This window comes from Etheostoma spectabile, chromosome 2 (genome assembly GCF_008692095.1).
Source record: "Etheostoma spectabile isolate EspeVRDwgs_2016 chromosome 2, UIUC_Espe_1.0, whole genome shotgun sequence".
In the NCBI taxonomy this organism is placed as follows: Eukaryota; Metazoa; Chordata; class Actinopteri; order Perciformes; family Percidae; genus Etheostoma; species Etheostoma spectabile.
Genome location: NC_045734.1, coordinates 28,490,673 through 28,508,979, shown reverse-complemented (window position 1 = coordinate 28,508,979; position 18,307 = coordinate 28,490,673). Strand labels below are relative to the sequence as shown.

Genomic DNA, 18,307 nt, shown 5'->3' with positions numbered 1-18,307 from the left:
TAACAAATCTTTTAGTTTTATCTTTTTATTTTTACATACTTTAAATGAGAAAATGTGGAATTCTTAAAACGCTCTGCACATCCATGGTACACCCACAGATGTTGCCACATATTTCTGTTGATTAGATGTCCTCTCAGGACTGACTGCTGTTGATTGACATGTCCTTCACTGCCTGGGAAATATGACACCTTTATTATTATTATAGGCCTTTTTTCTTTCAAAAGAAGCCATTTTGACATGTCACAGTAGGAAAAGCACAGGTGTAGGTAATAGAATTAACAATTTATTCCCTTTACCTGTTTCATATTTCACAGCGCGGGATCCCTGTCACACTGCCACCGAGACATTGTTAATGTTATTAGCAACACTGGTGCTTCTGCTATTACTACTCAACATGTCTGCTGGGGGGGAAAAAAGGGTGTTTGCACAAAGAGCTTGGTGACATAATTCCCAGCACAGCTCCACCCAAGATCAAGCTGGGCATGCCGCCGATTTAGAACAGCGCAGGGCCTTTTCAACAATACATGGACACAGCGCAAAAAAATGGATTTCCCCAAAAACAAGTACAACTACAGTTTAGGAGTAGCAAGCACAAATGCTTTGGCTAATACCTTTCACAGTGTGGAGGCTTAATTGTTTGCCACAGTCCAACCACTGACACTAATTAGCATGCGATTAGTGTCAGAGGTTGTGCACACAGACCAAAGTTAAACAGCTTCTATCGCAAACACCAACGCCATATCACCTGTGTTTCATCTAATAATTTGGGAATTGTACCAAACTGAGGGGGGGGGGGGGGGGGGGTTACACTCTACAGGGACAGACAATTTAACTCAACCTAAGATTTTGGGCTTTTAAAGCTATAGTGCAGGGATCGTCAACAGGGGGTCCAGAACCTTTAAGGGGTCCTCTGAGTCAATGCAGGGATGGGGGCCCTCCAAATTATTGTAAAGTTGTAATTTTGTTTTCAAAAATGAAAATGGCTTAACATGGATCTAACATATTAAAAGCAAAAGTAAATCCCCACTGGGGACAGGACTACAGGCCTATGGGTAAAGTAGTCACTAAGATCCATCTACAGATCCATATCAGACTCACTGTGCCACAGGTAGGTTTTAACGTTAAAATATGATTTATGAAATCATGCCAGTATTTATTAGGCCATTTTAATAGCTTTGTATTCCATGCACAAAAAAAAGTATGAATAGTTTTTAGGCCGCCCTACACGTTATTGTAGCTCCACTTCAATGTGCAACTTCATTTCATACAGTATCTGTAGTAGGGGGTCCCTGCTCAGCCTCTCTTTTACTTTAGGGGTCCTTGGCCTATAAAACATTGAAGACCTCTGCTTTAGTGAGTAACTTTTTGATATTAATGAACGTCTGTTACGTTCAAGCCATTGCCAAATTGAGTTGATAGAAAGTTAATTAAGACTCTGAGCTCCACACAACTCTCTCTGTATTTCTCAGTGTGACTATGTTCAGAAGATTGTGGAGTCCTGTGAATTTGCCGCGCAGAAGTTTGGTTGAAGATAATGACCACTTCTGAAGAGTCCATCATGTTTTTTTAAACTTACACGTCCTCTTTGCATAGTGCAACTGTGTGGAGGAAGGGTGGGGACGGGTGCATGATCACAGAAGGCTTGTATCATGTGGATACCAACGGTGTTGTTAATACTTTAGAGAAACCTGTAGGGGGGGCCCTATAGAGAAACCTGTAGGGGGAGCTCTTTAGATAAGCCTGTAGGGGGAGCTCTTTAGAGAAACCTGTAGGGGGAGCTCTATAGAGAAACCTGTAGGGGGAGCTCTTTAGATAAGCCTGTAGGGGGAGCTCTTTAGAGAAACCTGTAGGGGGAGCTCTATAGAGAAACCTGTAGGGGGGGCCCTATAGAGAAACCTGTAGGGGGAGCTCTTTAGAGAAACTTTTAGGGGGAGCTCTTTAGAGAAACTTTTAGGGGGAGCTCTTTAGAGGAGCTTGTAAGGGAGCTCTACAGAGAAACCTGTAGGGGGGCCCTATAGAGAAGCCTGTAGTGGGGGCCCTTTAGAGAAACCTGTAGGGGGAGTTCTATAGAGAAACCTGTAGTGGGGGCCCTTTAGAGAAACCTGTAAGGGGAGCTCCAGAGAGAAACCTGCAGTCGGGGCCTTTAGAGAAACCTGTAGGGGGAGCTCTATAGATAAATCTGTAGTGGGGGCCCTATAGAGAAACCTGTATGGGAAGCTCTATAGAGAAACCTGCAGTTGGGGCCTTTAGAGAAACCTGTAGGGGGAGGTCTATAGATAAATCTGTAGTGGGGGCCCTATAGAGAAACCTGTAGGGGAGATCTATAGAGAAACCTGTAGGGGGAGCTCTATAGAGAAACCTGCCAGCAAAAAGAGAAAACAGCAAGTGAGATAGAGAGAGAGAGAGAGAGGGGATGGCCATGGCACGGTGGGGCTATTGCGTCACTAGCTATCTGTACTTGCGCAGGCTCTTTGCACGGGGGTCTTTGGCTGTGGGCATCCTTGCAACATTCTGACTCATGCTTTGATATCAGAGTGGAGATTTAATACCAAACTGTTAAAATGAGTGTGTCAAGGGCAACCTTATAAAGGGTTGTGGTTCTTTATCTAGCTATGTGAGAGCCATTTCTCACAACATTGGGGGAACTAAACGTTAAAAAAAAAGATATGATTACGTGATGATTACATGAAGTCTTTCCCAATTACAACACGTCAAACAGGCTTACAAGATACCATTATTTATAACGAGGGAACAGACAAATTAGACTTAGATCTTGTTGTTTTTCACGTGCTTTAGAGACAAAGGTTGCCAACTTATTCACATTAAATCTAAACAACCACTTACTTTTGTTGTCATCAGCAACACAACTTTAAAACTCTACCCTACTGTATTAATATATTGCACTTTACACTATAGGATATTACATTTTCTGAAAGATAAAGAGAGTCCAATTGCACATGTTCTATACAAAAGACATGACCAGCACCTTGTTAAACTATATATATATATATATATATTATATATAAAGAAGTTACAGTTAGCTCGATCTCAACCAACTACAACAGGAAAATAGAAATTGCACATTAATTTGCCAGTATAATACCGTGATATTAATATGACACATACGAGGGCCATTTTTCTATACTTTAACTTCCCATACTTTAAGAACATTTATCTTTTAGGACTTGTAGTTTTAGTGAAATATTTTTGCATCGTGGTATTGTTATTTTTACAGGATCCAAACAATCTTAATATTTCTCCCATTATTGTAGAAAAACACTGTCATCACAGAAATAAAACAATAAATATATATAAAATAAAAAGTATGAACAGAATATATGAACACATATCTAAAACAAGAAACATATGGACCTACAACTTACGTAACCTTACTAAAAGCGATATTTTAACAATTATGAAAATCCTATAAATGCATTTTAGTTCTGCTGTTAAAATAGGATTGTTTCACTTTGAACAAGTCATGCTTGTCTTAGGACAGTGGTGGAAGATGTATTCAGAAGCTACTTAGTGCATAGATGGACAAAAAGTAGCAAATCAAATACCAAAATATAGTTCATCTATTACATATGTTTTGTTTTTAAGTTATTTCTACCTAGGGAATAAGCTCGTGCCCTGGTGAGTGGCAGCCAGTCTGAGTACCAGTATAACCAGTGGTCCCTCTAGTTCTCATAAGAGGGGGGGAAAAATGAGAAAGCGGGCTGACGCGAGGGGGCGACGTTGGTCTCTGTAACACCCTGACAGGAAGAAAGAGAGAGAGGGAGAGAGAAAGGGGGGGGGGGGTGCTGTGCGCTCTGCTCTGAGATCCGACTTCAGTGTCAGCTCGATTCAGTCACACAGCTCCGGCTCAGACATGGCTGCAAATGCAACTAACGTCTCCTCTTTTGTTTCTCCTGACTTGTGTGACGAGACGCAGAATCGCGAGCAGCTCGCCGTTTAATCCACTGCACAATGGCCACGTCGCTTTGCATTACGGCCGCACACTGTTGCGCTCAGTCTATTACATCTGGAATTAGATGCACGTGCTAATTAGCTCCAATTACACTCTTTTTCATCTTTTTGTCGTCATCCTCCCAAATGGAAGTGCGAGGAGTTGGACCCCCAACTATCTGTGTCTCCCCTTACAACTAGGTCCATTTGCATATTTAATTTATGCTTTATGAATTAAATTAGCGCATGATGCAACTGCACTACAGTTAAGGCCAGCATGCGAGGGGGGTTAATGATGAGAATGGGAAGATAGGGGAACTAATAGACTCCAGGCTATTAGCAACACGGTAGGACTGGAAGGAGGACGCCTCAGTACCCCGAATTAAAGTAAGTCATGTGTGATCCTGCTCTGATGGAAGCTTGGATCATACTGATGCTCACTCCCAAACAAACACGGGAGATATTACTTGATTTTAAATGCTTTCCCCTATTGTGCCTATGTGTCCAGAGAGAGAGAGAGAGAGAGAGAGAGAGAGAGAGAGAGAGAGAAAGAGAGGGGATGGCCATGGCACGGTGGGGCTATTGCGTCACTAGCTATCTGTACTTGCGCAGGCTCTTTGCACGGGGGTCTTTGGCTGTGGGCATCCTTGCAACATTCTGACTCATGCTTTGATATCAGAGTGGAGATTTAATACCAAACTGTTAAAATGGCAACCTTATGAAGGGCCAAGATTCTTTATTTAGCTGAGTGAGAGCCATTTGTCACACAATTTTGGGGAAAGAAAAGTCCAAAAAATAATAATTATATGATTATATGATGATTACATGATTATAATGAATAAAAGGCAGTTTTTTTCACAATTAAAACTTGTCAAAATAGCCAGCACTCCCGTGGCAGCTGCAATCTTATCTGCACAGAGCCCAGCCGATGCCAACTGTCATCCACTATTATTCGACTTTCTTAATTCACTGGATGTGTAAAACGTTCAATTTCCCTGCTACAAGTGAGGCTGGGCCTGGAGGAGAGAGGGGAGAAGAGGAGAAGAGAAGAGAGAGCATCGCAGCGGCACTTAGCTGGTTTTGATATGAGGGCCCGATGTGCGCTCTGGCTGGCGTCGCGGAGCCCCAATCAGGTGCCATTTCACCCGCTGTTTGAGAATATCATTGGCTGGTGGGAAAGGAGCTGTGCGCAAAAACCAACCCCGCCGCTCTCACTCGCCTAACAGAAGCCGAGCTGAGAGCATCATCCGCTTTGAGCGCTTAGGCGCAGTGATTACATCCTCTCACAGAGGGAGAAAGTCCTGCTATTCGCCAGTCCTGCTTTTATGATTTTGTAGAAGTTGCATTTGTTGTAGATTCCGCCCGTGCGTAAAAAGGGACTTTTTTTGTTTTCTTATTTTTGTTCCTACTCGTGTGGAATTCCCTGGTGTTTTGTGACTTTGTGTGAAGAAAGGGACTGTCTGTTCTGTGCACAGGGAGTGTTGGCTATGCGTCCTGGCTCCAGCCTGCAATGTTTTGCGCCGACGCCAAAACTGACAGACCGGTGCAGAATTGATTAAAAAACAGAGAAGCTCGGATCAAATGGCTGTGCTTCTCACAGCTGAAACGACACAATGTTCCACTGACCCGAGGCAGAGGAGAGGAATTTCACAATCGGGCAGCCTTGTTGCTGTTTATTTCACTGCCTTTTTACGGACAGAGGAAATGGGAAATGCTCATTTCTTGTAAGGAAAGGGAATAATACTTATTTTTTTCTTCCCCTCCCCTCCGCAGCCCCCGTCTTGAAGTGCACTTTTTGTGAGAGGGAGAGGAGATGATTTGGTTAATTTTCCTGTTCTCCATCCTGGATGGAGCTGTCTCTCAGCTCCACTACTCCGTGCCAGAGGAGCAGGAACCTGGCTCCGTGGTTGGGAATATCGCAGAGGATTTGGGGCTGGACATTACGAAACTTTCCGCTCGCCGCTTCCAGACGGTGCCGAGTTCACGGACACCGTATCTGGAGGTGAACTTAGAGAACGGCGCGCTCGTGGTGAAGGAGAAAATCGACCGGGAAGAAATATGCAAGCAGAGCACCCCGTGCCTACTGCACCTGGAGGTGTTTTTGGAGAACCCGCTGGAGCTCTTTCGCGTGGAAATAGAAGTGATGGATATCAACGACAATCCTCCCAGCTTTCCCGAGACCGACATTTCCGTGGAGATATCGGAGAGCGCCATTCCCGGGACCCGTTTCCCGGTGGAGAACGCCTTCGACCCGGACGTGGGCACAAACGCGCTCAGCACATACGCCATAACGAACAATAACTACTTCTACCTTGACGTGCAGACGCAGAGCGACGGGAACAAGTTCGCGGAGCTGGTGCTGGAGAAGCCGCTGGACAGGGAGCAGCAGGCGGTGCACCGCTACGTGTTGACGGCTGTGGACGGGGGCATCCCGCAGCGCACCGGGACGGCTCTCCTGGTCGTTAAAGTCCTGGACTCGAACGACAACGCGCCCACCTTTGACCAGTCCGTGTACTCTGTCAACCTGCGGGAAAACTCTCCCGTGGGCACTCTGGTAATTCAGCTCAACGCCACGGATGTTGACGAGGGACAAAACGGGGAAATAGTTTATTCGTTCAGCAGTCACAACGCCCCACGGATAAAGGACTTATTCAACATCGATGCCCGGACAGGTAGGATAGAGGTGGCGGGGGAGGTGGACTATGAGGAGAGCAACACGCATCAGATTTACGTCCAGGCTAAAGATCTGGGGGCTAACGCGGTTCCCGCGCACTGCAAAGTGCTGGTCAAACTCACAGACGTGAACGACAACACGCCGGAGATCGGTTTCAGCACTGTGACCGAATCCGTGAGCGAGCAGGACGCCCCGGGCACCGTGATCGCACTTTTCAGCGTCTCGGACAGGGACGCTGGCGATAATGGACACATGAGCTGCGAGATATTAGGAGACGTTCCATTCAAGCTGAAGTCCTCGTTTAAAAACTACTACACCATCGTGACTGACGGTCCGCTGGACAGAGAGAGCACGGACTCCTACACCGTCACCGTGGTGGCCAAAGACAAGGGCCAGCCGTCGCTGGCCACCAGCAAGTCCATCAAAGTGCACGTGTCCGACGAGAACGACAACGCTCCGCGCTTTACGCAGGCTGTTTATGATGTGTATGTGACTGAGAATAACGTGCCCGGTGCGTTCATTCACGCTGTAAGCGCTCTGGACCCTGACATGGGACACAACGCTCTTATTACCTACTCCATATTGGAGTGCGACATACAGGGCATGTCTGTGGACACCTATGTGTCCATAAACCAGGACACAGGTTACCTTTACGCGCTGCGCTCTTTTGATTACGAGCAGCTGAAGGAGTTCAGCTTCATGGTCCAGGCTAAAGACTCTGGCGCCGCCGAGCTCTTCTCCAACGCCACCGTGAATGTCATCATAGTGGACCAAAACGACAACGCCCCCGCTGTGATAGCCCCAATCGGTAAAAACGGCACAGCCAAAGAGCACCTGCCGCGCTCTGCAGAGCCCGGGTACCTGGTGACGCGCATTGTAGCCATGGATGCGGACGACGGCGAGAACGCACGGCTGTCGTACAGCATCCTGCGGGGGAACGAGATGGGGATGTTCCGCATGGATTGGCGCACGGGGGAGCTGAGGACATCCCGCAGGATCTCTCCTAAGCGGGACCCACAGGGGTACTACGACCTGCTGATCGAGGTGAGGGACCACGGGCAGCCCCCACTCTCCTCCTCCGCAAGCGTGAGCGTGGTGTTGGTTGACAGCGTAGTGGAAGGCCGCAGCGGGGACCGGGGCTCGGCCTCCAAGGCCAAGGAGACCTCCCTGGACCTGACTCTGATCCTCATCATCGCTCTGGGCTCCGTGTCCTTCGTCTTCCTGCTGGCTATGATCGTGCTGGCCGTGCGCTGCCAGAAGGACAAGAAGCTCAACCTGTACACGTGCCTCATGGCCGGTAACTGCTGCCTGTGTTGTAGCGCGTGCTGCAGCCGGCAGGCCCGCGGGCGCAAGCAGAAGAAGCTGAGCAAGTCCGACATCATGTTGGTCCAGAGCACCAACGTGACGTCAGGGGTCGGGGCCGTGGGCCAGGTGCCCGTGGAGGAGTCCGGGGTGGGCGGCGTGGGAGGGGGCTTCGGCTCCCACCACCACCAGAACCAGAACTCCTACTGCTACCAGGTGTGTCTGACGCCGGAGTCCGCCAAGACGGATCTGATGTTCCTGAAGCCGTGCAGCCCCTCCCGGAGCACGGACACGGATCACGCCAACCCCTGCGGCGCCATAGTCACGGGTTACAGTGACCAACAGCCGGACATCATATCCAACGGCAGTATCCTTTCTAACGAGGTAAGAGAAGCCTGGGTGAGCTGTTGTCGCCCTGGGGCTCAACTTCAGTTGTGTCACCAAGTCCACAAAAGCGTGATTTAAAACAAAAACTAAGTTTCGCCTCATTTTGAAAAGATCCCCCAGACATCAACAGCTGTGTCTGCCTCATGTCAAAACATGTCATGCGCTCAGATGGAAGCGGTAGCTGCTTTATTGGCTTGGCTGGTTCTGCTCAGTGGCCTTTATTCATTGTCAGGCGCGCATGGCGATTGGACATGTCAACTGGTGAATCTCATGTGGCCTTTTAGTTTTTTCTTCGCAGTGGATTGCTATCAGATCACAGGCTGCTGATCAACCTTTAGATTGCGCGCAACAGACAGAGTGTGACAGCGATTTAGACTTTGGGCATAACTGCTGATCATTTGTTCAGTCATACCACACATTTGAAAGAGTTTATTTTTTAAATGTTTGGTGCTATCACACATTCACCAAGCAGGTTTGCTTGACCCATATATTAAGATATTCACGTGCATATATGGATGTGCAATTTTTTGTTAAGCTAAATCAGACTGGTTAAGTTTGGGTTACCTGCATAGTATCAAATCATTTTCTTTTATAATTGCAGTGAGGGGGAAACATAAGAAATCCACAATTATATCAGACATTTTGAAGAAAAATCCCACTAAGAGAGCATCTCTGTTTTGAAGAAGATAGTTTGGTCACATGCAACTTTCACTAACTGACCCTCCTTGGGCACATGTCTTTTTTAGAGTTGATTTATATATCCTTATTGGGTTAGAAAGTTTGGGTAGCAAATATGACGAGTGGCTCCACGGCCCTGTTTTGGGTTCAGCCTGTGCATTCTGCGTTTGGGGCTTTTTGTGGATTGCGGTGTGGCTGGAGTGGAGCCAGACAGCTAGTCACAGCCTTGCCTTTGCTGTGCGTTAAGTATTCCGCGCACGGCCCGGCACGGCAGCACCGTGAACAAAGGTGGTTCAGTTTCAGCATCGGGCGGCTCAATCATTTACGCATTCAATCGCCTCCCAAACCCACTCTCCCCTGCTCCTGTCTCTCCTCTCCCACTCACTCACTCACTCGCTCCCTCACTCACTCACTCGTTCACTCACTCACTCGCCCACCAAGTGGATGCGCGCACTGTCGGTTACCCCACCTTCCACTGCCCTTAGCTTCTTCTATCACATTTCCATGTCAACAAACCAATGTATGAATAGGTGTTCACTTCTAATGTCCAGTATTGCTCCTTGTGGTATTTTGAATGTGTCTAATACATGTGTTTCTCTGTGGGCTTTTCTAGACAAAACACCAACGAGCAGAACTCAGCTATCTGGTGGACAGACCCAGACGTGTCAACAGGTAGTCAAAAAAGCACACACACACTCACTCACACACACACACACACACACGAGTGTAGCAAGATCGGACCAGTTTTTTGAAGGTCTCGGTCTTGTCTCTGAATCGACCGCATTTTAACTCGGTCTCATCTCGGTCTGGGATGAAGAGGACTCTGGATTTTAGATCAAGAACGGTCAATACCACAACTGCAGGGTTTTTGCTAAATTGCCTGTGCACTGTCTCATGTATGCCTATGTGTTCAATCTTGCAATAACTTGACTTATATCTAATTTAAAATGCTCTGGCTGTCTAACAAAAATCTGGTCTTGGTCTTGATTTAGTCTCAAACCCTCAAAGTCTTGGTCTTGTCTTGGTGAGGACTTGGTCTCGGTTTAGGTGGTCTTGACTAAACACACACACACACACACACACACACACACACACACACACACACCACATTATTACCAGTGTGCAAAACCCAGTGACATACCATTCACCGAGGCAATTGACACATCTATAAAATTGAAGATTAAATCCATCAGTGTGAGTCTCCGACATTCCGCAACGTTAATTGTGGCTTTGAGAGGCTACACGGTTTCCCAATGTATCCATAACGTTCATCTTCAATTTGGCGCCCGTCCCATAACTGACAGAGCAGCACCCATTACAGCTCTAATGCGGGATTTCATTACATGCCATGTGTAACATCCAATTTAGCCTCCTGACGGCCACCGTCACTGTATTAATGCGGGGTTGATTTCTGATTCTCCCTCTCTTTCTTTCTGTCTCCCCCCTCATTTAATCCTCTTCCTCTCCTCTTCATCTTCTTTCTTAACGTTGTCCCTCCTTTCTCCCTCTCTCCGACCCCTCCCTTATATTTTTTTCCTCTACTTCTTTTTCTCTTTTCTCTGACACGGCTGTCTGCAATCTCCCTCTCACCTCCTCCTCCTCCTCCTTTTTTTTTTTACAGTTCGGCTTTCCAAGAGGCCGACATCGTCAGCTCCAAAGACAGTGGTCATGGCGACAGCGAACAGGGCGACAGTGACCATGACGCCACTAACCGGGGTCATTCAGCCGGTGAGTCCCCCCCCACCCCCACCTCCCAACATCACATCACATCACATAATTACACTGTAATTGCAGTGCTCCCACACACACAACACACACACACACACACACACACACACACACACACATGCCTTAAACCTCTGTTTCCATATTGTGTGTTTGCAATAGTGAATGGGATAATGCTGAATCGTTGGTGCGGACCAGTGACTTTTAATTTCCTTAATTTGAGAGAGTGTGCGAAGGCCCGGGCGCTGTTGTTGCTGGCTGGCTGGCTGGCTGGCATGAGCCGGCCCCCAGAGGTGCTGATTGTATTTCACACCCGGGTGAAAGGGAGGAATATTTGGGTAATTCTCTTTTCTTTCTCTGCCTCTCGCTGCTCTCCTTCTCTCTTTTCCAACGCTGAGCGGTGCTGAAAGGACTGCGACTCGCGGCGAGGCAGTTCGAGGCCTTCAGTGGCACAAATCAATAGGTTCACTCAAGTGAAAGGATAAGGCATGGGGGCTAAATTAATATAATGAGATGCATTTCAATCAGCCTCGCAGTCGGAGTATTGCACTGCCTTTGTTGGATGTAGATTCAGCTGATCGGGGGCAGTAGCAGCTTTTGCATTCTTTGTTTTTTTTGCTGGCCAAATATTTGTAGCTTTGGCATAAGTCAAGGCAAACAACATGTTGGACTTGGGGAACATTTCCCGTCTCTCTCTCTCTCTCTCTCCTACATTCTCCAGTGCAGTAGCGTTTTAAGACAAGGCTTTAGGTCTTATCATGAGCCTCGCCTTGTTCTCTCTAAAGTTCTATTAGATAAGTACCTGTTTATTGATCAAAGTGGAGTCAGGTAAAATGTGGAGCAATACAAAATCTCATTTCATATTGAATTGCCCTTTTCTTCTGAGGGATTGTTCCACGCGGCTTGTGTAAGACCCCTGTCTAGACCGGAGCCGGCCAAATATCACACCAGTGCTGGGAATACAAATAGAGCAGATGAGATAGGTGTTGTAGGATAGCCAACCGTCCTCATCATGCGCCACAGTCGTTGACATTATTAATGAACTGAGCCCAAATAGACAGCCAATATGCAGCAGTGGCAGGGCCACCACCTGGCCCTCGCTGGTCGGGGGGGGGGGGGGGGGGGGGAGTCAGTCTGGACTGGGAACTGGGAAACATCCTCAGGCTCACTTGTTCATTTTTAATCAGGACTAACAATGATAATTACTGTTCATTAGGGCTGTCAATCTATTCAAGCATTTAATCACGATTAATCACATGATTGGCCATAGTTAACTCGCGATCTCTAATTTCGGATCTTTTCTAAACGCACTTTAAAAGGGTTTTTTCTGGAAGTTTTTATTGCCCATATGCTATTTGAGACTGGACGTACTCCAGTGGTAACTCAACAATTCACATGGACAGTATATGCAAAGAACTTAAGTCTTGTGGAAAGCGCCATCTGGAAAGGCTTTGAGACTTGCCATTCAAACGTTCCTTTTTCTTTATCCATTTCTGCTCAAGGAGCTCTGTTTCTTGATTTTTTTTTTTGGGGGGGGGGTGGTCTTGAGCTGCTTTGTAATGATCATTGAGTTACAAGCCTCTCTTTAGTTTAACCAACCTGTGGCCCTTTGCTGCATGTCATTGCAAAAAACTATCATCTTAAAAAGGTTGTATAAATGAATATGATTGAAGGAATTTGCGTCAACTCTGTATTATTACGTTCATTTTGACTGCTTTAATAATCAATAACACAACATATACTGTACTCAAAAGACCAGAGATAGAAACACAGAAGAAGATAGCAAGAAACATATGTTGTATACATATGCAAAATGCATCTTAACCTACAGTACCCATATGCAGCATGGTAATCAGCCCTGACATGACTGTACTCCAAAACACATTCCTCTGCTGAGTACTGCCTTGAAATTCCTTCTTGCAGCTTTGCCAGGGTCCCATTTACAGTTTAGACCAATAGCACGTTTCCTCGGTTTAATTTGGCTCCGAGACTGCTCACTTGGCACCGGCCTGGGAGTGTACCCAGTTGGTTCCGTCCTCCGTACTCTCTACGAGGAAACCAACATTTGTTCCTCATGTTGGATTTAGAAGAGAACAGCTTACCACTCCATGGGAGGTTATATCACACGGTATTTGGAAAGAGGGACACTTGAGTGTCCCTTCACAGACTTCTGTAAACAACAAAACCAGATGGACTGGGCTTGTGTGTGTGTGTGTGTGTAGAGGTATACCATTGTCTGATTTAATATGTAGGTGGATGCACGATACCTGTGCGTAATCTGCTTTTGTGTGCTTTGTGTAGGAGAAAACAAGGCTAGGTGATGAAGTCTGAATTGAAAAGGAGTTTTCCTTTCGAGGCGGCGCCCTGGAAAGCTTAAATAAGATTCCATTTTAAATGAAGAGAGAGTGGTAGGTAGTGCTTGGCACTCTGCCAGGTGGATGTTGCCTCTATATAGACATACCTGTTGCTCATTTCTCTCTATGTATTGCATACATGGGACTTCTTTTGTAATATGATGTGAATATTATTGACCATCTCACATAGGTCGCATGCTGTTATTGTGTGCCTATATGAGTTTTATCCTTATATTTAAATTTATTCATTATATATACTAAACCATGCACAGCCCATGTGTTTGTTATGCATTTCTGCAGCGTTTGTGTGCATAAGCAAATCCGTTTGTATGCGCGCGCACACACGCACACACACACACACACACGTTCTCTTCCAGTCTCATCCCTCATTCTGTCTCCCCCACACCTTGGCTCTCCGCAACACTCGGCTGATCAGTAATTCATTTCCAGAACCTTTGCATAGCAATTATCAAAGGAGGGTCAAAGGCAAGGTTTCCTCACGGGACCGCGCGGCACGCACTCTCCCTTTTGGTGCGCCGGGAATACTTCAAAATCAAGGGGAAACCATTTCCACTTGGCATATCATCCACTACTCCCGCCCTAGCTTTCCGCTCGGCCGCTCGGCCGACACTTTAGAAAATAAGTCTCCTGACGGGGTTTTAAATCAAAGAGACACGACCTGAGAGCCCGGGGCACCACCCGGATACCTTTAAAAAAGTGACAGATGTTTTTTTGTTTTTTTTCTGAGAGCAGCGTGTCTGGAGTGAGGTACCACCGTGTCCGAAGCCAAAACACTATTGATTAACCACCACAACTCCTCACACACCTTTTTTTTTAGTTTTTCTTCTTTTTTTTAGGTTCTTTGATCCAAATAAGACACTGTTCTCTTCATTATTTCTTTCATTATCCTAATAGGAGATGGCGGCAAGAGTGAGCAAGCGGGGGGGAAAAAAAGAAAAAAAGGTGACACATTAAAAGAGGATTAAATATTCATCAGTGAAAAAATTTGGCTTCTCAGAAACGTTCGATCAGCTGTGGAAGGCGGCGTGACGGGCGGGAGACTGGAAATGATCGTTATCGTGACGTTTGTTTTGGTGAGAACAACAGCCGTGACAAATGGGACAATTAAATCACTGTGGCAACGGTGTATTAGATGGCTGATTATGAATTAGTGGCGGCACCTTGTTGCAATTGTTTCCCATGTCACTGAGCTGTCAGAGGAATTTAGCACACAGGGTTTTGAAAACACCCTCCTCTCAGGCTGGAGATACTGAAAAACCAGAGGCTGTGATCCCCGTTGGGTGTGATCCATGAGACCCACCGGTCATGTCTAAGGTCTATTTCAAAAGCTCACATAATGGAAAAAAAATACAGAGACCTTGCTCATGTAGAAGAAGAAGTAGCTGAAAAAGGGCTGAAGGCATACATAGTGATACAGAGGTCAGTTATTAGACCTCACCTTTCAGTCAAGAAAAGATCTTCAGTTCTGTTGTGAAAAGAGTTTTGTCAGACTCAGGCTGCACCTTAGCGCTTGTTTTATCATGTACTCGTCTGCAGAATATTTTCTCCACCGATCGTTCCCGCGTGTTGTATCCGAAAATAGTTCCTAGAAATGAAATGCTTCCCAGAGTTGAAAGTAATGTGTCAAAATTGCTTGTGTTGTCCCACCAACGGTGCCAAACCAAATATATCCAGTTCGCTACAGCATATAAGAGACAGAAGAGCCGCGAATCCTTGCATTTGAGTGGCTGGAAGCAGCAAATGTTCAGGAATGAACTCAAAGAATGACGCCATATTTCATTAACCCTTGTGTTGTCCTCGGGTCAAACTGACCCGTTTCAAAGTGTTTCATATCGGAAATTTGGATTTCTTTCAACCAAATTGTCAAAAAATAACATGGATGACTCCATATGTTCTTCAGGTGACATTAATGATTACCTTCATGGAATGTTTTGAGTGTTTCATTTAATCTTATAGCATTTGAATAATAATTTGAATGGTTTCAAAACAGTATCCGGACTAAACTTTGACATCTACCCATCTGTGATCCACTCAACATCCTCTGATCTTAACTAGTAGTCAAAATAATTCATAATTTCTGCCTTTTTAACAAAAAATGTATGTAAAATTTGATATAAATGAGGTTTGTTGACCATGAATTACAAGAATAAGTGTGAAATCTATCATTAAACCAGCTCAGGTTTTAAAAAAAAGCACCAAAAGCTGGAAAAAGTGACAAATAAATCAGAAAAAGCAAAACAAACACTGGAAAAGCACAAAAGAATATTCATTTTCAGTTTTGACCTTGAAGGACAAGTTCATGGTCAACGGGAAGACAACACGAGGGTTAAGGAGCAATGAAACCCGAACACGTGCAATGTACAACCTCTAAAGGGGGTGAGATGGTTAAAAAGCAGAGGAAAGTCCATTGACCCTCCAAAAGCCCACCATCAGAGAGTAACACAGAGAAGAGGGAAGCCTTTCAATGTGACACCAAAAAGTCTATTACAGCAAACAGGAAGAAAACATTGCCTCGTTGAAACTGTATCTGAGTCTGTATCTGGTGATGTCACCACTGCTTCAACAGCTGACTGAATATCAATACAAGCCATAGCAGAGAAAGGAAGAGACCAATCGAGTTGATTAACCAATTGACCAGCCTGACAAATTCTCATCTCAAACTAAGCATGTAAAAAAAAAAAAAAAATCTCCCTTGACCTTTTTTTCCACAATTAAGGTTGACGGAGGAGTGGATTCGCTTTGACTTACTGAGTTCTGTGTGCAAACCAATCAAAACCAAAAGAAGAACTCGGAATGCAACGATTACCAATATAGTGAAACATCATGTCCAGTGGCCTGATGAATGTGTTCTCGGTGTGAATAGGCTGTGCTCTCTGAGGGAAGTCAATGGCAAATTGAGTGTTCCCAACCCTGAAATGAATATTAAAAGAAATAATAAAAAAAACAAGGACTCAAGCCTTCTTGGCTACAAGTCAAATCTGCTGAAAACATAACATCAAAAAGGGAAGAAGACGTATTGTCATCGTGTCAAACGGGCCTTGGATATTCAGTGAGCATGAGGCAGTAAGCCTCACGTTCAACTGTAAGTAACTTGGCCATGAGTAATACACATATCATCCTTTCTGCCCAGAACAAACATCTGTGAACATCTGCTCCAACAAGGCTGCGATGCTAAACGTCCTACAGGCCAAGATATAATGTACTTGTCTCATTGTCCCTTTTGTTGCCTCGTCTCACATAGTACTGTAGTAATGTCACTCTGTTCAAATTAAAGCTTTTAGTTAACGATTAATTCACACATCAATAATAATAATGTATTCTTTATTAATCCCACAATGAGAAATTACAATTTACACTGTTGTTATTACACACATGCTTGAATGCTCAGTACCTATACATGTACTGCATGGAGGTATCTGACTGGCCCCTCTCCAGCTACAAGTCCACCACCATACTTTTGATCCGTATGTGGACTTGAACCAGCAACCCTCCATTTCTCAACCCCACTCCCTACGGACTGAGCTACTGCTACCCCCATTCCCTTTTCAATATTGTTTTTTGTCATTTTTACTGCCACAGAGGAAGCAAATATTACACTGCTAAAAGAGGCCAAACTATTTTCAAAAGAAGGTTCAATTTGCTGAGCTTTAGCACCGCCAATCACGTCGCACCTGTACTTTTTAAACAACCCGGAGGCTCCTTAGTCAGGACCAAGACGGCAATCATTCAACTTTCACAATTCAACACATACCCACATAGCCACTCCTTCTGTTGCAACCTTTCACAATAAAAGTCTAAGACATGTACACTGCGTGACCATTTACCAGAATGATTAGTTTTTTAAGAGATGTTCTGATACCAATCCAGTATTGGAAAAGCATCTGATACGCCTTTAAATGCTGTAATCAGCATTGGAAAGTACGGGAGTTTATGCACCGATCTGATACAAAATGGTAGCCGCCTATCAGAGACTGTCAATATTTCATATGGTGGGAGCCCTCTCGCTCTGTTCTGGCCCAGGGAAGTCTCTGGTTTACTCATCACATCCTCACTGGCCCACCTGTGTGAGGAAGCACTGCTACTCCCCCGCCGTCCTGAACTGCTGTCCAAATGTTGACATGTTGTGTCTGTATTCTCTCCGGAACAATGGAGGACAAGATGAAAAACAGAGGTATAGATAGAAGACACCCTCCACCTGGGGGGATGAGGAGTGTTTGAAGAAGAAACGGGCAGAGAGGATTAAATAACAAGACACAGAGACACAGCGAGAAGGAAAAAGACAGAGAGTGTCAGACAGACCTGCATGCAGCAGATATATACCCACTGAGTGAAATCAGACATGGGGCTGGTGTTTCCCCAGGATTTGTTTTCCTTCATTTCCCCACTCCCTGTTGCTGGATGTATGTCAGGCAACGCAATTAGTCAAATCATGGCGTGGGATTTCGGAAACACTCGGAGAAAAAAAGGTGCTGATTGCTTATTAGCAACTGGATTTTGTTTGCATTGCGGAGCGTTGTATACATCCCCCTGTGTGCGCGTGCGTGTGTACGTCCATGCGTGTGTGTATGTGCGTGTGGCTGTGTATGCGTATGTGTGTGTGAGTGTGTGTGTGTGTGTGTTTGTGTGCGTGCGTTGGTGTGCGTGTGTGTGTGTGTGTTTGTGTTTATGCATGCGTGTGTCTGTGTGTGTGCGTGTGTGTGTGTTTGTGTATGTATGTGTATGTGTGGTTGCATGCGTGGGTGTGTGTGTGTGTGTGTGTGTGTGTGGGTGGGTGTATGTGTATGTGCGTGTGTGCATGCGTGGGTGTGTGTTTGTGTGTGGGTGTATGTGTATGTGTGTGTGCATGCGTGTGTATGTGTGTGTGTGGGTGTATGTGCGAGTGTGTGTGTGGAAATGTGTGTGTGTGTTTATATGTGTGTGTGTGTGCGTGTGTGTGTGTGGGTGTATGTGTATGTGCTTGTGTGCATGCGTGGGTGTGTGTGGCATGTGTGCATGTATGGTGTGTGTGTGTGTGTGTGTGTGTATATATATATATATTATATATGTGTGTGTGTGTGTGTGTGTGTGTGTGTGTGTCTATGCGTATGTATGTGCATGTGTGCGTGTATGTGTGTGTGTGTGTGTGTGTGTGTGTGTATATATATTATATATATATATATATATATATATATATATATATATATAATATATATATATATGTGTGTGTGTGTGTGTGTGT

The 18,307-nt window shown here is 45.4% G+C and overlaps 1 protein-coding gene and 1 long non-coding RNA gene across 8 annotated transcripts in view; one reads left to right on the top strand and one right to left on the bottom strand.

Moving 5' to 3' along the window:
• Positions 1 to 1,396: 1,396 nt before the first annotated feature.
• On the bottom strand, positions 1,397 to 16,457 carry LOC116703319 (uncharacterized). Its single transcript, XR_004335395.1, has 3 exons — positions 16,446 to 16,457; positions 8,571 to 8,578; positions 1,397 to 1,498 (listed from the first exon to the last, which is right to left on the bottom strand). It is a non-coding gene; the product is annotated as an uncharacterized LOC116703319 (long non-coding RNA).
• Positions 5,146 to 18,307, top strand: part of pcdh10a (protocadherin 10a) — a 39,259-nt gene continuing 26,097 nt past the window's right edge. For 4 of the 7 annotated variants that reach the window (XR_004335390.1, XR_004335387.1, XM_032537969.1 and 1 more), the window contains exons 1-3: positions 5,146 to 8,308; positions 9,603 to 9,661; positions 10,611 to 10,720. Coding sequence is in view for 4 of the 7 variants with exons in the window: in XM_032537969.1 (XP_032393860.1) it covers positions 5,762 to 8,308; positions 9,603 to 9,661; positions 10,611 to 10,720 (2,716 nt within the window). In the remaining 3 variants the exon portion in view is untranslated. The remainder of the gene's footprint in view (positions 8,309 to 9,602; positions 9,662 to 10,610; positions 10,721 to 18,307) is intronic. The other 3 variants (XR_004335391.1, XM_032537977.1, XM_032537961.1) reach the window with 1 other exon arrangement.